This window comes from Enhydra lutris, unplaced genomic scaffold, assembly GCF_002288905.1.
Source record: "Enhydra lutris kenyoni isolate GAN:26980312 unplaced genomic scaffold, ASM228890v2 scaffoldscaffold39, whole genome shotgun sequence".
Classification (NCBI taxonomy): domain Eukaryota; kingdom Metazoa; phylum Chordata; class Mammalia; order Carnivora; family Mustelidae; genus Enhydra; species Enhydra lutris.
The window spans coordinates 26,141,181-26,159,265 of NW_019154123.1; the positions used below are offsets into that span (position 1 = coordinate 26,141,181).

Genomic DNA, 18,085 nt, shown 5'->3' on the forward strand with positions numbered 1-18,085 from the left:
ATCCTGAGCTTTCCAGAGGTTCTGCAGAGACAGGGACCTGTTCTTCAGGGTGACTGGCCTTGGGTTTTCAAGTGCAGATTATTGCTCCAGGGAGGGAGAGGACAAGAGACTCCTGCCCATTTTAAAGTTGGGCTATTCTTGGAAGTTCTTGGACAAGTCAAGGGCCCCACAGGGGAGGCTTCAGAGATGTGAAAATTTTTATTGAATTCTCTCTCCAGGAGCCCTGCTCCTCTGAGATGCAAGTCTTTGAATCTTTGGGAGAAACTCTCTTCATCATCTCCTCTCTCCCTTTAGGAACAGCCTTGGTCAGCCCAGCTGCTTTCACACCCATGGCAAAGTAAAACAGCATGGTGGAAAGAGCATGGGCACGAGGTGCTAATTGTTGCTGTTGGTTTCCTGCCTGGTTGTATGACCATGGGCAAGTTGTTTCAATTTCTCAGAGCCTTACCACTGTGTCTGTAAATGGGGGAGATAATGATAGTACCTTTGCCAGGGGTGTTATAAGGATGAGATGTGATCTTGCATTTTAAGCAAAGCATTTGGCAGAATGTTGTGCTTGGCAAATGTTCAAGTACTATCGTCAGGGTCAGGAGTGCTAGAAGAAACAGTTCTCCTTGTTCTCAGAGTTCTTGTCTACAGAGCTTCTCAAACTTTTATGTGCATGCATATCACTTGGGACAGTCTCATTAAAATGCAGATTCTCATCAAAAAGTTGGGAAGGAGCTTGAGATTCTGCATTTTTAACCAGCTCCCAGGTTGTGCCAATGCACACATTGAGCTCTGAATAGCCAGGCCTACTCAAGAAAGATCTGGGGGAGAAAATACTGGTAAGTATATTTCCATGAAGTGTTATAGCCTCTGACTTCAGTGTTTTGTTTTTTTTTAAAGAATTTATTTATTTATTTGACAGAGATCACAAGTAGGCAGAGAGGCAGGCAGAGAGAGAGGGAGAAGCAGGCTCCCTGCAGAGCAGAGAGCCCGATGTGGGGCTCGATCCCAGGACCCCGGGATCATGACCTGAGCCGAAGGCAGAGGCTTTAACCCACTGAGCCACCCAGGTGCCCCTCTCTGATTTCAGTCTTAAAGGCAGCCTGAAATTACTATATTCTAACCCAGAAGAGCTACATTGATCCCAGCCACTTTTACCCAGTGGTGTCCCAGATCTGATTCCAGCCATACCCATTCCTCCCTAGCATGTGAATCCCACAACGCTGCCTCCTACAAAAACACTCACCCCTCTGAGGAAGTTTCACTTGGGGCTGAGAAAGGAGAGGGAGACTGGTTTCTCTTTGACTGAAATCTGCTCCTGGGTCTCCTTGGTCCTTGGACATATGGCCAGGCACTTGTTTTCATGGTTGCTTAATGGTTTGTGAAGCAATTGCTGGAGGAAACATTGCTACAGCAAGCCAGGCGAGAGGGACAGAGGGATTCACAGGCCAATGTTATCTTTGCTGAGCTCCAGGGCTGCTCCAACTTCTTTCCTCTCTCCACCTGACAGTGACAGATGGCTTCCACATGGTTTGACCTACTGTCTGGCCAGACCTGACCAGATAGTAATCCATCAACTGCCCTATTTGGCCCCCTTGACGGCACCCTGTGGTTTGTGGGAGGCAGAAGTTGGAGGTTTCATTTAGAGCCCGTCACATCTCCAAGCCATTGTAGTAGAGTTTCAAGCATGGACAGTTCTTATTCCAGATGTTACTATCCCAGTGGCCATATGTTTCGAGGTGGGATCAGCAGATTTACATGGTAATGTTAAACTAATTAATCATAAACTGATGCTTTAACAGCATCAGGACCCAAAGTGGGTTTGATACGAACAAAGATGGAAGCAATACATATGGTGTCATTAAGCTGGAAAGAGGAGGTGAGGCTCAGCTTTTTCCATTGCTCTGGCACGATCTATCTTCTTACTGATACTGAACGCTACTCACGAAGCCTCTGAAAGCTGTGTGGGCAGATCTCCAAGTATTTTTCTTATGGCTCTCTCTGAGTGTGACAAACAAAAACTTAAATTAGTATAAGCTTCAGGGCATGAGAAAAATATAGCTATAAGCAGAGGGGTCATGCAGACTAAGAATCAGGAGCCCAGGGTCTACTCCCCATCAGCCTCTCTTTCAGTGACTTGGAACATACCCCCTAATTGACTTTACAAAGTTTCAAACGCCTCCTGGGTAGATTCAAGAAATGTCTGGGTTTATTGTTGTTGTTGTTTTTCTCCAACTCCAAAATGAGACTGTTCTATGATTTTGGCTTCTAAAAAACTTTAAATGAAGTATGTTTATATTCTTTTTCTTATTAAAGCAGTATTTGTTCATTAAAACTTACCTATTTCACTGGTAGTAAATTGTGCCGTACTTTTAAAAAAAAAAAAACAAGCTTTATTAAGGTAAAAAGAGATGGAGTAGTAAATACAGCTAGTAAATACAGCTTTCATGGAAAGCAACCTGACCAGACTCATTAAAGATACATTAAAATAATTTGTGAAACTAAAAAATATTTAAAATACCAAATCTATTAAAATTAAAAATATTCTACAATCCCTACTATTATTTGTAGAGGAAAAAAGCCCCAAACTAGAAACAACCTTTGTGTCTCAATAGAAAGTACGAGTTTGATAAAGATAAAAGGTTGGATATAAATTCCTCTTTGTTCCAACGCCCATAGATAGCTGATGCTTTGATGTAATAACATCAGTGGTGAAAAGAAGAGCTGGGGGATGAGATACTGTATATTTCCTCTGTATAGTTTTAGAACATTTTCCCCCAATTACAAAAAATATGTACATTCCCCAATTTTTTTAAACATTTCTCTATACATAAAAGAACTGAGATGACAAAAAGAACCTAGAAAAGGTTCCTACCATGCATATCTGTGCAAAGTAAGCATTCAGTAACTAGTAACATTTGGGTGTGCTTTCCTGGTGAACATAATGTTAGTAATGTGTATATTCTCAGCTGAGGCCCTACTATTTATATATTTTGTGTTTAGCATTTTGATTTAACGTTCGTTTTGCATTTGACCCAAGTGATTTTGCAGAGTACCTCGGCCCTCGGCCCTCAGCCAGGTGTTTGCCTGACTTCCCTCCCTTGACTTTTGGATTTGGAGAGTCAAGGCCTCTAGGACGTGTCTGGACTGAGCCCCTTTCAGGAAGGTGGCCCCTATGTGGCCGTTGTGCCTCACCTCCTGTGTTGATCTTAAGGGATCACAACTTCCATTTTCCTAATAATTTAAAAGCTGCAGCCCATTCACTGGAATGGAATTGAGAACCCTATGTGCAGAACTCACTCCTCCCAGAGATGAGACTGCTCTTCGGTTGTTCCCCTCTGCCTCTGAACACGAGAAGCGTTGCCCTTGGATGACAAAGTGAAGGGCCACAGGCCTAGCCTGGGGAGGAAGCTTCTGTCACCTTTGACAGCAGGGTCAGTGATGAGGTAAAGCATCTGTTGCCTTCTGTGAGGACAAGACATGCCTACTTCTGTACTCTGGGTATGCCAAAGTAGTGGAGATGCCCTAAGAAGGCTATCCCAAGAGACAAAGACACTGCTTTTGCACCTTAAGGTATAAAAGGACACTGTGTGTGTCGCAAGGGCATGGCTCACAGAGTGAGTTGCTTGCTGGTTCTGAATCTCTGATCTCTCTGGGTGAAAGAAAGACCTGTGGACAATTCAGGGCCTGGACCCTTGAACCCTAGGGAAAGGGTCACTGCCAGCAGAGGCTGTGGGGTGTGCAGGGTAGTGACCCAGCAAGCGATGACAGCAGCTTTGCCTGCTGTAGGGCTGGACACACACAGCAGGCTCCTGTGGAAAGAGACTCCTCCCCAGGGACAGGAGGGGACACTGTGGCATGTTCTCTGTGAAATACAATGGGACTTGGGGTTGTTGAAGTATCTGCCTCTTGTTGGAATAGTTGATAGATTTTCCTGTTTGTTATGCTTTTTACTAATACTTGGATTTGGTTCACACTTAATTTGGTGAGTTCATACCAGAACCGGATGAGAGAAACGAGATGTCACTCTTTGAGTTACCCGTTCTATGTCAGACAACAGACTAGATGCTTTATGTCATCTCATGTAACCCATGGGAGAGAGTTTCTGTTTCGACATGGGGACTTATGACCAAGGTGTAAAATTCACCCCTCCTTTTAAGAGTGAAGTCAATGGGATTCCAATTATACACAACGATCTGCTCTTGCCATCAACCCCTGGCCCAGGGTTTAAGATTACCAAAATGATAGCTTTTATCAAATGATTATTTCTAGAAGAACCAGTATCTCTTTCAGAGTGTACTGCGAAAGAAACTTCATTTAGGGAGAAAGTTTAGCTGGGTTTTTAAATGGAGAGTTATGATTATCTTGCAAGCAACTTTGCCTGTTTTGTAGCCAGTGAGGGCAGCCAGGAGCCAGGTTCAAAGTGAGAACATTTTGGCAGGACCGAAAACTTTCATCAGGATTCTGCCTACTGGTTATTCCAGGAGGGTGACCACTTGCTTCGCTGATTTCAGTTATTCACAGCAGGGAGCAAGGCCTTGGGAGAAGGGCCATCCATCCTGTGACATCCAATTAATGACTGCAAGAATGAAACAGGGAAACAGAATTTAGGCAACAAAAGGAGGCAGGATGTAAGTATAGAGGGCTTGAGTTAGTGAGATTTTGCCGCAATTTAGTTATATTTTCCATTTGTGACCAAAGTGACAGTGAGAGGAGAGGCCTTGGCAGGGAAGCGGGCAGGACGGGGTGGGTCATGCCCTAGTTGGTGCTACACGTGCATTGCATTTCACTGAGTAGATCCTGTTTACATCTTGGACTACACGATAACGTGAATACTGATAACATTAATTGCACTGCATATATATGCAGGATTTAAATTAATTAAGCAGTTTTGAGGTAAGGGCTTAAGAAAATACTCATGAAGCCAGAATTATTAGTAACATTACTCACTTCTGACCAGTTAAACCAGATACTGGTTAGTCTAGGCTAAGGGGAAGGGGAAGGGGCTGACGAGGAGACAGGGATGGGAGCATCAGGTCCTTGGTGCCCTGGAGGCTGAAGAACTCGGGAGGGAGCCCAGCTGCTGCCGTGGCCCACACATGACAGGCCAGAGAGCAGAACCAGAAAGAAGGGCTGAGACATGTGGACTGCCAAGGCTGTAGGCAGTACTAGTCTCTGTCTCACCCTTTGCAGACCTCTCCTTGCTGAACCTTGAGCACACAGAACAATCTTTCATTTTTAAAGATTGTATTTATTTATTTGACACAGAGAGAGAGAGAGAGAGAGAGAGAGAGAGCACAAATACAGAGAGAGAAGCAGACTCCTCACTGAGCAGGGAGCCCGATGCAGGACTTGATCCCAGGACCCCAGGATCATGACATGAGCTGAAGGCAGACACTTAACCAAATGATCCACCTGGGCACCCCCAGAGCAGTCTTTTAAAAGCATAAATCAGATCATGTTGCTTTTTGGTTTAAAACTTCTCTGTTGCACATGGACACTTGAAATCTTTGAGTTACCCTTATTTCTTCAGTTTATGCCTTTCCTTCTCCATAGAAGAGGGCTTGAGGAGGAGAAAAGATTTAGTCAGTATTCCCTTATTCAGCACTGAAGATAAGACAGAAGAGGGGCAGCAGGGTGGCTCAGTCGGTTGGGCCTCCTGTTCTAGGTTTAGGGTCAAGTTGCGATCTCGCGGTTGTAGGATAGAGCCCCATGTCTGGTTCTGAGATAGAAATGGAACCTGCTTAGAATTCTCTCTCCCTCACTCTGCCCCTCCGCCACTCCCTCTCTTTCTCTTAAATAAATAAATAAATAAATAAATAAGAAAGAAGAAAACTGTGACCTGCTAAGTTCTTTCTACATTCCTTCTGAAACTGATCCTGCTTATTCAAATAGAATGTCTAAGATTACTTAGTCCAAGACCGTCCTTTTAAGGATAAAGAACCTGAGGCATGGGGGAGGCAGGTGACATGTTAGGTGAGTGTTAGAGCTAGACCAGAAGAACTCTTGTGTCCCAGCTCCTGGCCAAGTGACTTTGATGCCCCTGATGATGGACAGCTCTGCAGATGGAAGGACATTTTAGGCTGACAAGGAAGCATAGCAGGGCCAGATTGGAGGGCGTGGAGGAGGCACCTGGTAGGGAATGGAGAGGTCGTAAAGAATGAAAATATCTATTCCTGTTGGCCACGTCTCCAGGACAAACATGACTCCAAATGCTCCTTAATGGATGCCTAAACAGTGACACAGAAGAACCACAGGGATGGGCTGACCAAAGGCCATGACATGTCATTTATGCATAATGACTAAGCACCCCTGTTTATTCGCTCTTAACCCAGCTCTTTAACCTCGCTCTTTCCTTTTAAGTCATTGGAGACCTTCTCTACCATTCCTCTCCTTTCTTTTGGTTTTTGGCTGCTGTTTAGAATCTAGCTATGCATGTGTCTCAGATTCTAGGCCGAAGGAAGATGAAGAAGGTGATGATGATGAACCTGGGCCACATGACTTGCCTGCAGTATTTTGGTATTTTGAAAAAGGGCTATAGGGAAGAAGAATGAGCAGATTCATGAGTCAACATTCTATTTATCCCTCTGTTGTGAGGACTACTCCCTCTACTTCTTTTGTGAAGCATAATCATTTGTTAGTTTTAGTAAGACATTTCTCTGCCCACTGATAAGGAAACAAAAAGGCATTTACTGTGCTAGTCTCTAGAATGTGAAATGTAAGCTGTGGTCTTTTGTTTGTTTGTTTGTTTGTTTTTCGCTTTCATTTGTGATCACAGGCTTCAGGGTTGAAGGGGGCCTTGGAGGAGGGCCAGCCTCACCACCCCCTTCTGTGCAGGAAGCCCCTTCCCAACATCACCGCTGGTGGTTCTGAGCCCTTTCCTCAGCACCCCTGCAGCGAGCTGCCTCCGCCTCTGTAGAAACACTTACTTCATTTTGCTCTAAATTGCAGTTATTTGAGGACTTCTCTTGTTTCAGCTGTGAGCCCCTGAGGGCAGGAATCCTGCCTCATTCCTCTTTGATCTCCCACAGCCCCCATCACTGAGCCTGGCCAACTCTCCATAAATATTTGAATGAGTGACAAAGTGTTAACAGCCTCCAGAGGCCGCCACAGTTAGACACTTCTAAGAGCTAGAAGGTTCTTCCTATAAGTGAGCAGAAGTGTGCCTCCCTCTGTTCTCTGTGGGGAGCGAATGTAAAGAGGCAGTGATGGCAATGGGCTGGGCATCCATAAGATGTCCAGGAGGGACCCTGGGAGAAGCTGGTGCGCAGCTCTTGTTACTTTCCTTGCTTTCCATCTGGCCAAAGCACACAAAGATTTTCCCAGGACAGGAAAACCCAATAACACTAGATAAATCTGGATACATTGGGGTGGGGAAGAAGGTTTTCAGGATTTGAATCCAGTTTGGAAGGACAGCTCTATGACACACTGTCAATGTCATACCTGCATCTCCTCAGCCAGCCCTGAAGGTCAAAGGCAGGTGGCTCCCATAGAAACTGATAGCTTCCTGTATTTTTCTGCCCATGGTCACTCTCTGACCTGGGAGATGTGCTTGGCCTGTGTGTAGGTCAGTCTGGAAATGGAGTTACTCCAAAGAACCCTCAACCATGAGCAATCAGACTTGGTGCATAAATTCCCCAAATAGACCTCACCTCCCAGTGAGACAGCCTGAACTTGTTCTACACAGTTGCTTAAAAAGATTTCAGGAGGGATAACTCTAATTTCTTGTAGAATTAACCCATTAATAAATACATCCTTTATTCATTTTCTTTCCTTTTTTTCTTTGACTTGCCCTCTCCCTCACCTTGCTTTCTGCAGTCACTGCCAAATAAGTCATCCAACCCAAATTCTTGTCTCAAGGTCTGCTTTGGAGGCAACCCAAACTAAGACAAGTACACAAGCAGGAAATTTGGGGGAATCCAAATGTCATTCCCTTAGAAGACAAAACTATTAAAATCAGTACTTTTTTTCCTCTCTGTCTCTCTCTTTTTTTTCCAAGTACAGAGTTGGTTTTTCTGTCAGTTCTATAAATAGAGCTTAATTTTAAGTAGAATCTGTGTCCTAACTCGTAAAACAAGGCTGATAATGATTCCTCAATCTTTGAAGGATAGTTATTTCAAATAACAAGAGTAATATTCTGGTTCTGTTAAGGAAATGTACTGCATCAGAAACGTCTTAGGCCAGACTAAAGAAAGAGATTACACATGGGGATCATTAGACATCAGGATGAATTTGTGTTTGAGCACTACACTTAACCTTTTAAACTTCTACAGAGACCTTTTAAATGAACAGAGACCTTATCAACTTGGCTCAGGTTTGGGATGGAGGGCTTGAGGACAGGGACAGTTAAGATGAATAGGGCACATGAAGGAGGAGGGGAAGGAAAATAAAGAACCTTCACTTACCCGATATTAATGAACTACTCCTGAGCTCATAATAGAACCAGGAGAAAACACCATTGCTGAAGAATATTTCTTGTCAGTGGAGAAGATTTGCAACAAAGAACAAAGGTGCACAAGCAACTCGCCGCCCTAGTCCTTCTTCAGGCAGACATTGTGTGATTCAGAAAATCTCCCTGTGGATGCCATAATATTACTTGATTGTTTTGACACCTCAGACAATTAATAAGAGGTAGCAGTTAAAAATGATCATGCTTGCTGCTGTCTTATGTTTGTGGGGTTTTTCTTTTGCCTTGTTCCTTCCTGGAGGGTTTTCTGTTGGCCTGGTAGGAAACAGCACACATGGTCATGAATTTTTAATTGGCAATCAAAGATGGGAACGATTGTAAACAAAACACATGATGAGAGAAGTCAGCAGGGCCAGGAGAGCCTTACAAATGCTTTTTGGGGATAACCCACAGATGCCTTGTTGGAGTTAGGTAGGGGAATATCTCAAAGTCTAGTAAGGATAAGAAAAGGTTCCACCATTTTGGTTTGTTTTTAAATTTAATTTAAATTCCATTAGCCAACATACAGTACATCGTTAGTTTCAGATGTGGATTTTTAGCATGGAAGAATATTCTTTTTTGTTTGTTTTTTCTTAAAAGATTTATTTATATATTTTAGAAGGAGAGATAGAGGCAGGGGAAGAGCAGAGGGAGAGGGAGAGAGAATCTGAAGCAGACTCCCCGTGGAGTGTAGAGCCCATTGTAGGGCTTGATCCTGGGACCCTCTGAGATCATGACCTGAGCCAAAATCGAGAATTGGATGCTTAACCAACTGGGCCACCCCAGGTGCCCAGGATGTAAAATTTAAAAGGATCTAGTACATACAGAGCACATAACATAGCATACCTACCCAATAATAATTATTATTGGAAGAATGTTCTTCCAATATGCTCTCTTCATTTGCTCTCTTCGTTTAAATCTTGACTGATGGATGGACTTTCTGTTCTGAGTAGCCTCCTTCCCCAAATACTCACCCACCCCTGAAAGCGCTCAGTGGGTGTCGTTCTAGCTCGCCCCACTAACTCCCCCTCCTCTGCTTCCCAGAACGCCTATGTCAACATCAACCGCATCATGTCCGTGGCTTCCCGCCTCTCTGAGGCCGGTCATTATGCCTCACAGCAAATCAAGCAGATTTCCACCCAGCTGGACCAGGAGTGGAAGAGCTTCGCGGCTGCCTTGGATGAACGAAGCACCATCCTCGCCATGTCTGCAGTGTTCCACCAGAAGGCTGAGCAGGTGAGGCCAAGGGAGAGGCTGTGGAGGCTGTTGGTTGGAAGGGTGGGAGCACAAGCGCTGTCTGTGTAGAGAGCCCCTCCTCTCTCCCGGAAACAGTCAAGACCCTGCTGAGTCATTGCAGCGGTAACCTGTGTTCTACCACCTTCCTCGCTCCTGTGTACACAAGGACACATCGGTCACTCCAGGTGGCTTTGCTTAACATCCCAACAAGAAGGGACTTAGAGCTGTTTACATTCTGTTTGGTGGTTTATGGTTGTGTGTGTGCATGTGTGCGTGTGTGTTCACCACATTCCCAGAGCGTAGACAGAAGGGGTGAATCTAGATACTGATCACTGAGTGCTGAGAGCAGGGGGAAATTAATCTTACATGAAGCATTTGCTATGGATAGTGATAATGTAATAATTACACAGTGGATAAAAATAATAAGTATTCGTTTCTATTTACTTACTTGCGTTGGTCAGTGACATTACTCACCCATTTCACAGAGAAGAGCATGGCAGCTCAGAGAGATTAATGACCTACCCAGGAACCGGTGGTGTGTTGGAGCTGGCTCTAAGCAGCCTACGGGGAGCCAAATGTCAAATGTTCTGGAAATTTGTGAACCGGTTATTAAACATAGCCATTACTTAAAACTAAATTGTATAAATTTACGGTAAATATATTAAAAACAAAGGTAATAGAGACTCAAAACTCATCACTCTTGGTTACTTTACTACATTTTATTATTACTTATGTTCTGTGTGTGTTCACACACACACACACACACATATGCTGGTGATTAAACATTTACTAACACACCACTGTGAAAATCACACAATTCATGAACAGCTGGGATTTCACCTGAGATGTGTCTAACATTAAAGCTTGTGGTTTTAACCTCTAAATTTCTTTCTTTGTATGACATTTGGGTAGCATACAGATGGTGGAGAGGCCTAGATGAGGTAATACCTTAAATCTCTCCCTGCGTTGGGCCCACCTAACCCAGAAGGCAGCATGGGATAATTGAAAGAGTCTAAGCTCTGCGGCCAGGCACATGTAGCTTCCAATCATTAACTCTTAGGCAAGTCACCTCACCATTTTTGGCTTGTTTTCTCATCTCTAATGCAAGATAATCATAAATCTCACAGCGCTAATATAAGAATAGAGACGAAACATGTAAGGTGCTTATTGTGCTTTTTAAATGCTAGACATTACTACTGTATTTATGCAACATATTATCCTGGTATGTTTATATTTCCCTCACCTGTGTGAGGTGAAGGAGAAATCCTGAGACCTTCCCAAAGACTGAAATACTTGTGTCATAAGTCAGGGGCAGCCCCACACATTGAAAGGAATCTAGACCTTTTTTCTTTTTTTTTTTTTTAAGGATCATGGTGGTAATGACTGATCATGACTGGTTCGTGTCCAGGCCCAGGAGAGCGTTCATGTCAAATCTCCAGCTCTCTCTTCAACCCTACCACTTGCACATTTTGTTCAAAGTTTGTCCAGATTGGCAAGGGAGACTCAGTGCTTCCCTTGCTGTATCCCTGCCTTTCTCTCCTTGAGCTGACCATTTTGTGTGGTCTGCTGTAGGATTCTTAGAATACTCTGTTAGAGTATTACAGAGAAATCCGAAGGGCCTTGGAGAGGTGCTTCTGCCATGGTTGACAGACGAACGTCAAGTTGCTTTCAGGTTCCTCCATGAAATGGTTATTGGAGGAGCAAAGAAGCTGCTGAGATGTTAGCAAGCATATGCAGTCCGAGGCTGGATGGCACCCAGCACGCTTCCAGAATTATTAAGGGCTGGCCTAATGGGATAAGAACATCCAGAATGAAAAACTACCCAGGACAGCCACCAGGCCAGGGCCTGCGAGCTGATGGACACCGGACTAGAACTCCAGGGGTTGCGGAAAGCTCGATGCCCGACCCGGGAGTGATGGGCGGAGTCAGTGTCTAGCTGATGTTGCCTGGCTTAGACTGCTTTGGATCAGAAGCAATTTTATTTGTATCTATTTTTTAATGCAATTTCCTCAGGTAGTACCGGTCCTCCAGGGAAACTCATAAACCATGCTTCCTTTTAGCTGGGGGAGAAAAAACAAACACACACCAAACAACAGATTTGAGGCTATTTTTTCAAGGTTATTATGCGTTCATTTAGGCAGCTCTTTATTGTCCTCATATGGGCTGTTCTGGGCAACGAGATAGAAAGATATTTAGGCAATTAATTTAAATGGAGCTGTGCACCCAGGCGAGAGGAATCACAGACAGAACCATTCCAGACTGTTGGGTGAAGAATTATCTGCATTTTAGAGGTGTGTTTTTCCTCCCAATAAATCTGAGTGGTTTCAGTTAGCTCACCTTTTGTGCATGGAGACCCAGGGTGTTCCACAGTTGTTAATTTTAATTTTTAAATAATTTGCTTTCTGTCGAGATCTGTATCTCTATATCACATCCCAGGAACCAGTGCCGCCATTGTCATGGCGCCGTCTGTCCCCCTCAGCTGCCCCTCCCCTCCCGCAGCCCGAAGCATACTGACCCAACAGTGGGGAGCTCGGGGAGCATTCATCTCCATCCCCTGTGGGAATGGCCTCTGCAAGTTCCCTGGGGTACCTGATGGCTTTGTAGGAGCTGTTCTCTATTCCTCCTCACAACCCATTGTCCACGTGGAGAAGCATCCCATTTTACCTGGCACGCAGCCTCTCCCGTGTGAGTGTGCACAGGATGAGAAGCTCTGAGGTGTACGTGTAAGATAGTGAGCTGACCCCACACATTGTAGTCAGTGTGTGGATACAGCCTGTTGAACACACAGGTGGCTCGCACCCCAACGGTTTCACAACAGTCATCCTTGTTTGTGGAAACCACACTTCCTACAAAGGTGCCATGTCCGGCTTCTTTCGTGGGGTTGATGTTTGTAGAATTAAAGAGAAAGACTCCACCCTCTGCATTGGCCTCTGAGGCTCCCAGAGGTCCTGATGCTTCTTCCCAAGGTCCATCGCCTGCCCCTAGCACTCCCGCACTGACGCAGCTGCTATGTCCTTCCAGTTCCTGTCGGGAGTGGACGCCTGGTGCAAGATGTGCAGTGAGGGGGGCCTGCCCTCCGAGATGCAGGACCTGGAGCTGGCCATCCACCACCACCAATCCTTGTATGAGCAGGTGACCCAGGCCTACACAGAGGTGAGGACCTTGCAGGACACGCGGGGCTCGTGGGGTGTGTGGATGTGGGTTAACGACAAGAGCATTGACCTGTACCTTGTGTAATAGCCTGGGTAGGACCAAGAAGAAAGACATCATCTCTCTCCCCTCGGAGACATCTTTAAGATCCTTGAGCTATGAATAATGAGATCTCCAGCCAGGAAACAGAGACAATGCAGCCTTCAGTGGGCTCCACCTGCCGCACACGGGCCTGTGTGTGTATGTGCACGCATGTATACCTCCCTCACTCTTGCATGAAGATCAGACTCTCTACCCTGGGACACAAATATGAGGAAGCAAGGCTGTGCTCCTCAGGGTGCTTTCTGGCTGGTGGGCGGTTGTATACACGCCAGGCCTGCCACCCCTTTAATGAAGAGGCTTGTCAACGAATACCCATTTTCTCACCAGAAAGTACAGAGGAGAACTCACCATGGGGTGGAGAGAAGTGTTTGCAGGAGTGAGAAGCTGCCACGGAAGTGAAGGACAAGTTAAAAGACTATTTCACTGAAAAATCTAAGGCTGGGTGCGTGGTTCAAGTTAAGAAGGCAGGGTGTGGGGGGGGGGGTCTTTTGCTTTCCAAGGAAAAAGAAGGGGGCATATGGGTGCATCTTTGTGGACATACACAAGTGAGTGAGTTGACTAACTGGCGTGAATTCTCGGGGAGAGGCTGAGGGCCATAAAGAGATGGGCTAATTAAGGAAACTGAATGAGGAGGGGAAAGTGAATTCACATCGGGCCTATATGGCAAGGAGAGTTGGAGCTGTGTTTCTCCAAGTGGTTTCTGGGACCACCTGCCTCAGACTTGTTCCTGTGCTCCGCCTCAGACTGCGTCAGAATGTGAAGAAGTAGGACCTGGAATCTATATTTTAGTTAATGTTACCCCGGGGAAATCTGACGCACGCATGCTGAAGTCAAAGAACCAAGGGCTTCTGGGTGAGAGTAAAGGTTTTTGCCACAGTCAAAGCGAAGTTTGACTTTTAACCCCCTGCTTATCGGCGTGACTTTAGGCAAGTTACCTAGGTACTCTAAATCTCACTTTCTTCTGTGAAATAAGGGTGATAACACTTGCCTATAGTTTGAAGAGTTACAAAGATAGTGCCCATGTAATGTCGGTGGCCCCATGCCTGACAGTAATTAGTGCTGAAAAAACAATGGTATCGTGTTTTGGTATTAGAGGAGGCAATGGGGAAGACTTGTGGGACAGATCTGATCTCATCAGCTTTGATCCAAATGGCCCAAGGCTTTCTCTTAGAAAAGAACTGTGGGTCAAGAATCTCTAAATTTACTCCTCATAAGATATGAACATAGAGCGTACAAGTGAGATTCATATCAGGCTTACATGTTTCACACTTGGCGGGGGCGGCGTTTGTGTCAGAGAGTGACACAGTATTTCTCCCCGTGTTTTCTCAGGCCCCAGCACTGGGGGACACAGACACTCCCTCCAAGCCCACGTCAGAGGTCAGTGGGCTGTCCCTGCCTCCCTGTCCCTGCACTTGCAGACTGAGGCAGAGAGCTAGAGCTCTGTTGACTTGGATTTTAGGACTTGGCCTTCATCTCTAACCACTCTGGACCTGGACATAGCACGGTGCCAAAGAGCCCATCTGCTTGGAGTTCCCTGAGTAGAGCTCTCCTGGGTTTGGCCACAGGCTGTTTGTCTTACTAACATCTCTGGAGGGTGTTACCTTTGTATCACTGATGAAGCCCTTGCACTTCGCCTCCCCTGGCAGTGCATTTCTGGAGGCTGGCATGTGGGTAGAGGTGGTCATGTAGCAAGCTGTATGCTTCTAGCCAGGCTTCCTCTCCTGTCTCAACTACAGTACTCTCGGCCTAGTGTTCCTCTTAGTCACCTGCCCTCCCAGCCCCACACCGTTTCTGTTGCCCCATGAACAGGGGGTAACAGATGCCTGTGTGTTGCCGAACCCTCAGCAAGCTATCATCAGACATGAGGGTGGGGCGGAGGGAGGCTGGAGCCCAGCAAACAGCTCCTCATTCATCATTATAAGGCAGGAGGTAGGAGCACGCTTACTTCCCCACCTTGCTAGAAGGGAAAGACCGTTTCAACTCCAAACCAACTTTGATTTAATCATTAACCAAATCAATTTAGGGCCTTACAGTCCCTGGTCACCACTGGTTTAAACTGAAAAGATGTATGGTCTACTGTGTCCTCGGCCAGCACTGGAGAGCCACAGGTGTTGATCAGATGATGCCTCTTTCCAGAAATACGGGTGCCTGTTATTGTACCCAGATTCCAATAAGGAATGACAGGGGCTGTCAGCCCCACAGGTCTCAGCACTGAGGGTGGATGTTGGGAAGCGTATGAGCATGAGTATTGGGTCTGTAGTCTTAGGGTCCCTCCCTTAACCCTGCATATTCTGGAAAGACGGGGATATTACCACTCTCAGCAGAAATCAAAGAAGTTGTATAGAAGGAGAGCAAAAGAAGGGTAAATATAAAAGAAAATGAGGAGGAAATCAGGAAGACAGGAGAGAGAAATGGAGCTGATAAAGATGCTGATGGTGAAAACAGAATTAGGAGCCAGTCCTCCCTACCTGGCCCTGTTCTGAACACTCCCTGTGTTAACTCGCTCAGTCCTCACCACAACTCCATGAGGTTGTCCCCATTCTATCCCTATTTTCCCTATTTCTAACCCTTCAGGAAACTGAGGCCCAGAGAAGTTAAGTAACTTGCCTCCAGTCACACATTAAGATGTTCAGAGCTAGGTCAAGGAGATGAGGAAGAAAGAGGGAGAGAGGTTTATGGCATTAACTTATATTTTGCTTCATTTCTGAACTGAAGTTCAGTCAAAAGATGTACCACGTGCGTGCGATGGCCCAGGCTCTGTTCTGAGTGCTGGGGATGGAGGATCAAGACAGAGGGAGTCCCTGCCCAGTGCAAGGGTGGGGAAAGACACTGACTGAGCAGTCCCTATCCCAGGATTCTGGTGCTCTGCCCTCCCCCAGGCTGCGGGCTGAGCACTGGGCCTCTCTGGCTGGTGCATGCCTCCAGTGTCCTGGGATTCTGGGTTCCCGTGAGGGAGCCCCCCAGCCAGCTGACCCTCCCCATCGCCCTGGGTCCCTGCCCGCTCCTAGCTTCTCTCAATTTGACCTCTCCCTCTTGCAGGTCAGCCAGGATGGCAAAGCCCTGCTGGATGTGCTGCAGCGGCCCCTGAGCCCCGGGAACTCTGAGTCCCTCACAGCCACTGCCAACTACTCCAAGGCGGTGCACCAGGTGCTGGATGTGGTGCATGAGGTGCTGCACCACCAGCGGCGGCTCGAGAGCATCTGGCAGCACCGCAAGGTGCGGCTCCACCAGCGGCTGCAGCTCTGTGTCTTCCAACAGGACGTGCAGCAGGTAATGCCCCCCCCCCACCCCTGGCAGGCAGACAGCCTGAGGCCCTGACCCTAAGGCTCTGACCTGGGGGGATCAGGTCTGGGAACCCCTGCTGCCTGGGGGAAGGGGGCCATTCAGCCCCAGCTGGCCCCCACCCTACCCCACACGGTACCCTCTGGACTTCCTGCCTAAGGAGCCCCTCTCCCATGGGCCGGTGACCTCTCTGGGGTGGGGAAGGGGAGACAAAGCACTTCCGTCTGGTTGCATAGCTGGTTTTCTTTGTGGGAGAGTTTGACCCTCACTCGGGCAGGAGCTTTCTAGATGAGTCCAGGGTAGGGGTGCAGGAGGGTGGTATTTGAGCACTGTCAGAGTTGGACCACGCACAATGAGCTCACTTCTCCATCAAGGATACTTGTGGTCTGCTGAAGCTGGGGTGTGGTTGGGGTACAGGACCTTCAGGGGATTCTTCGGCCAGGTCTTACTTGGCAAACAAGATTGAAAACATGGGCTCTTAATGATTAGAGGTTATTTCTGGCTTAATCTGTCTTTTTGCATTATTACACCAGTCATAGCTTTTCCCTTTACCATGAATGATAAAGAAATGGTTATGTTTTAACCATGAAAGGAAAGCCTTGCCACGAATATACCCTTTTGAATGAAATAGCCCATTCTTTTCCCCTCGTACTTTCTCTGTCTCTTTGGGGACCCCTGGGAGCTTTGCTCTGGTATGGGTATTCTGAGGCATGGGGAGCTGGTTGGGAGCCAGAGACTGAAGCTGGGACCTAACATCACCTCCCCGCTGATTTCACTGTGACAGGCAAGGGTGGGGGCACTCAAGCTGTCAGACCTTATTGTGGCCAGCACATAATTTCAAGTTTGTACATATAAAGTAACATTTCACACTCCTCTACCCTCTGTGGACTCGGCCAGTTGTAATCAAAAAGTGTATTGAAATACACAGGGAACATAAGAGCCAGCGGGACATGTCTTTGAAGTGTGGTCCCCTTCGCAGCTGCTGTTGGGAGGGGCCCCAGTGCTGGGTGCCCTGAGACAGAGGGAGGGGGGAGGGAGAGCAGGGCATCCTGTCACTGGCTGTGACACCCTCTGGGAAGGGATTCACTGGGCGACCAGTCCTGGGAGTACACAGACCTTCAGGAGCGTTTCTAAGTCTTGGGCTGCCCAGCTTTGTTGCAGGCACCCCTGCTGCCCCAGGCTGGGGCAAGTGACTGAGTCATCAGAGGCAACACCTGAGCCTCAGGAGAGAGGCTCAGGGCACATAAGGGCATTTATGTGCTGGCCTCAGCTCCCAAACCCTTGTGGGGCCTGCCAGGAATGGACAAGCAAATGAATCAGTTGCCTACTCGTGCCATCTGGAACTCTCCAGATAAATACATCATCCCAGGGCAGAGGGGAGCACGGAGTCCATCTGTGATTGAGACGGAGTGAGGTGCCAGCCTCTGGAGGCACACACGGGCCTGTGACTATTTTAGGGAATACGGAGTGACTCATGGAGGGAACCCGGCTGCAGGTTGTACCGTGTCCTTGGTGTGCTCCTTGCCTTCCCACTGGTTCTGTGGCTGTTGCCCCAGGGTGGGCACTGGAGAGAGGGCAGAGGGGCTGCAAGAGGGGTGGGCAAAAGGCCTCCCCAGCAGGAAGGTGACATCCAGACTTTTCTGTGGCCACCACGACATACACACAGAAGCTAGGAAGAAAAAATAGTAAAAGCTACACCTGGGGCCATTCTATGTCATGCTCTTATAAATGAGAGTATTTCCTGGGTGGTGGACATTGAGGAGGGTATATGCTATGGTGAGTGCTGTGAAGTGTGTAAGCCTGATGAATCACAGACCTGTACCCTGGGGCAAATAACACATTGTATGTTAATTAAAAAATGAGAGTATTTCTGAAATTGAG

At 46.9% G+C, this 18,085-nt stretch overlaps 1 protein-coding gene across 1 annotated transcript in view; it reads left to right on the forward strand.

The window, feature by feature from the left end:
• Positions 1 to 18,085, forward strand: part of LOC111154975 (kalirin) — a 288,438-nt gene that overhangs the window by 91,080 nt on the left and 179,273 nt on the right. The window contains exons 7-9 of the mRNA XM_022514930.1: positions 9,479 to 9,670; positions 12,692 to 12,823; positions 15,962 to 16,192. Of these exons, the coding sequence (XP_022370638.1) occupies positions 9,479 to 9,670; positions 12,692 to 12,823; positions 15,962 to 16,192 (555 nt within the window). The remainder of the gene's footprint in view (positions 1 to 9,478; positions 9,671 to 12,691; positions 12,824 to 15,961; positions 16,193 to 18,085) is intronic.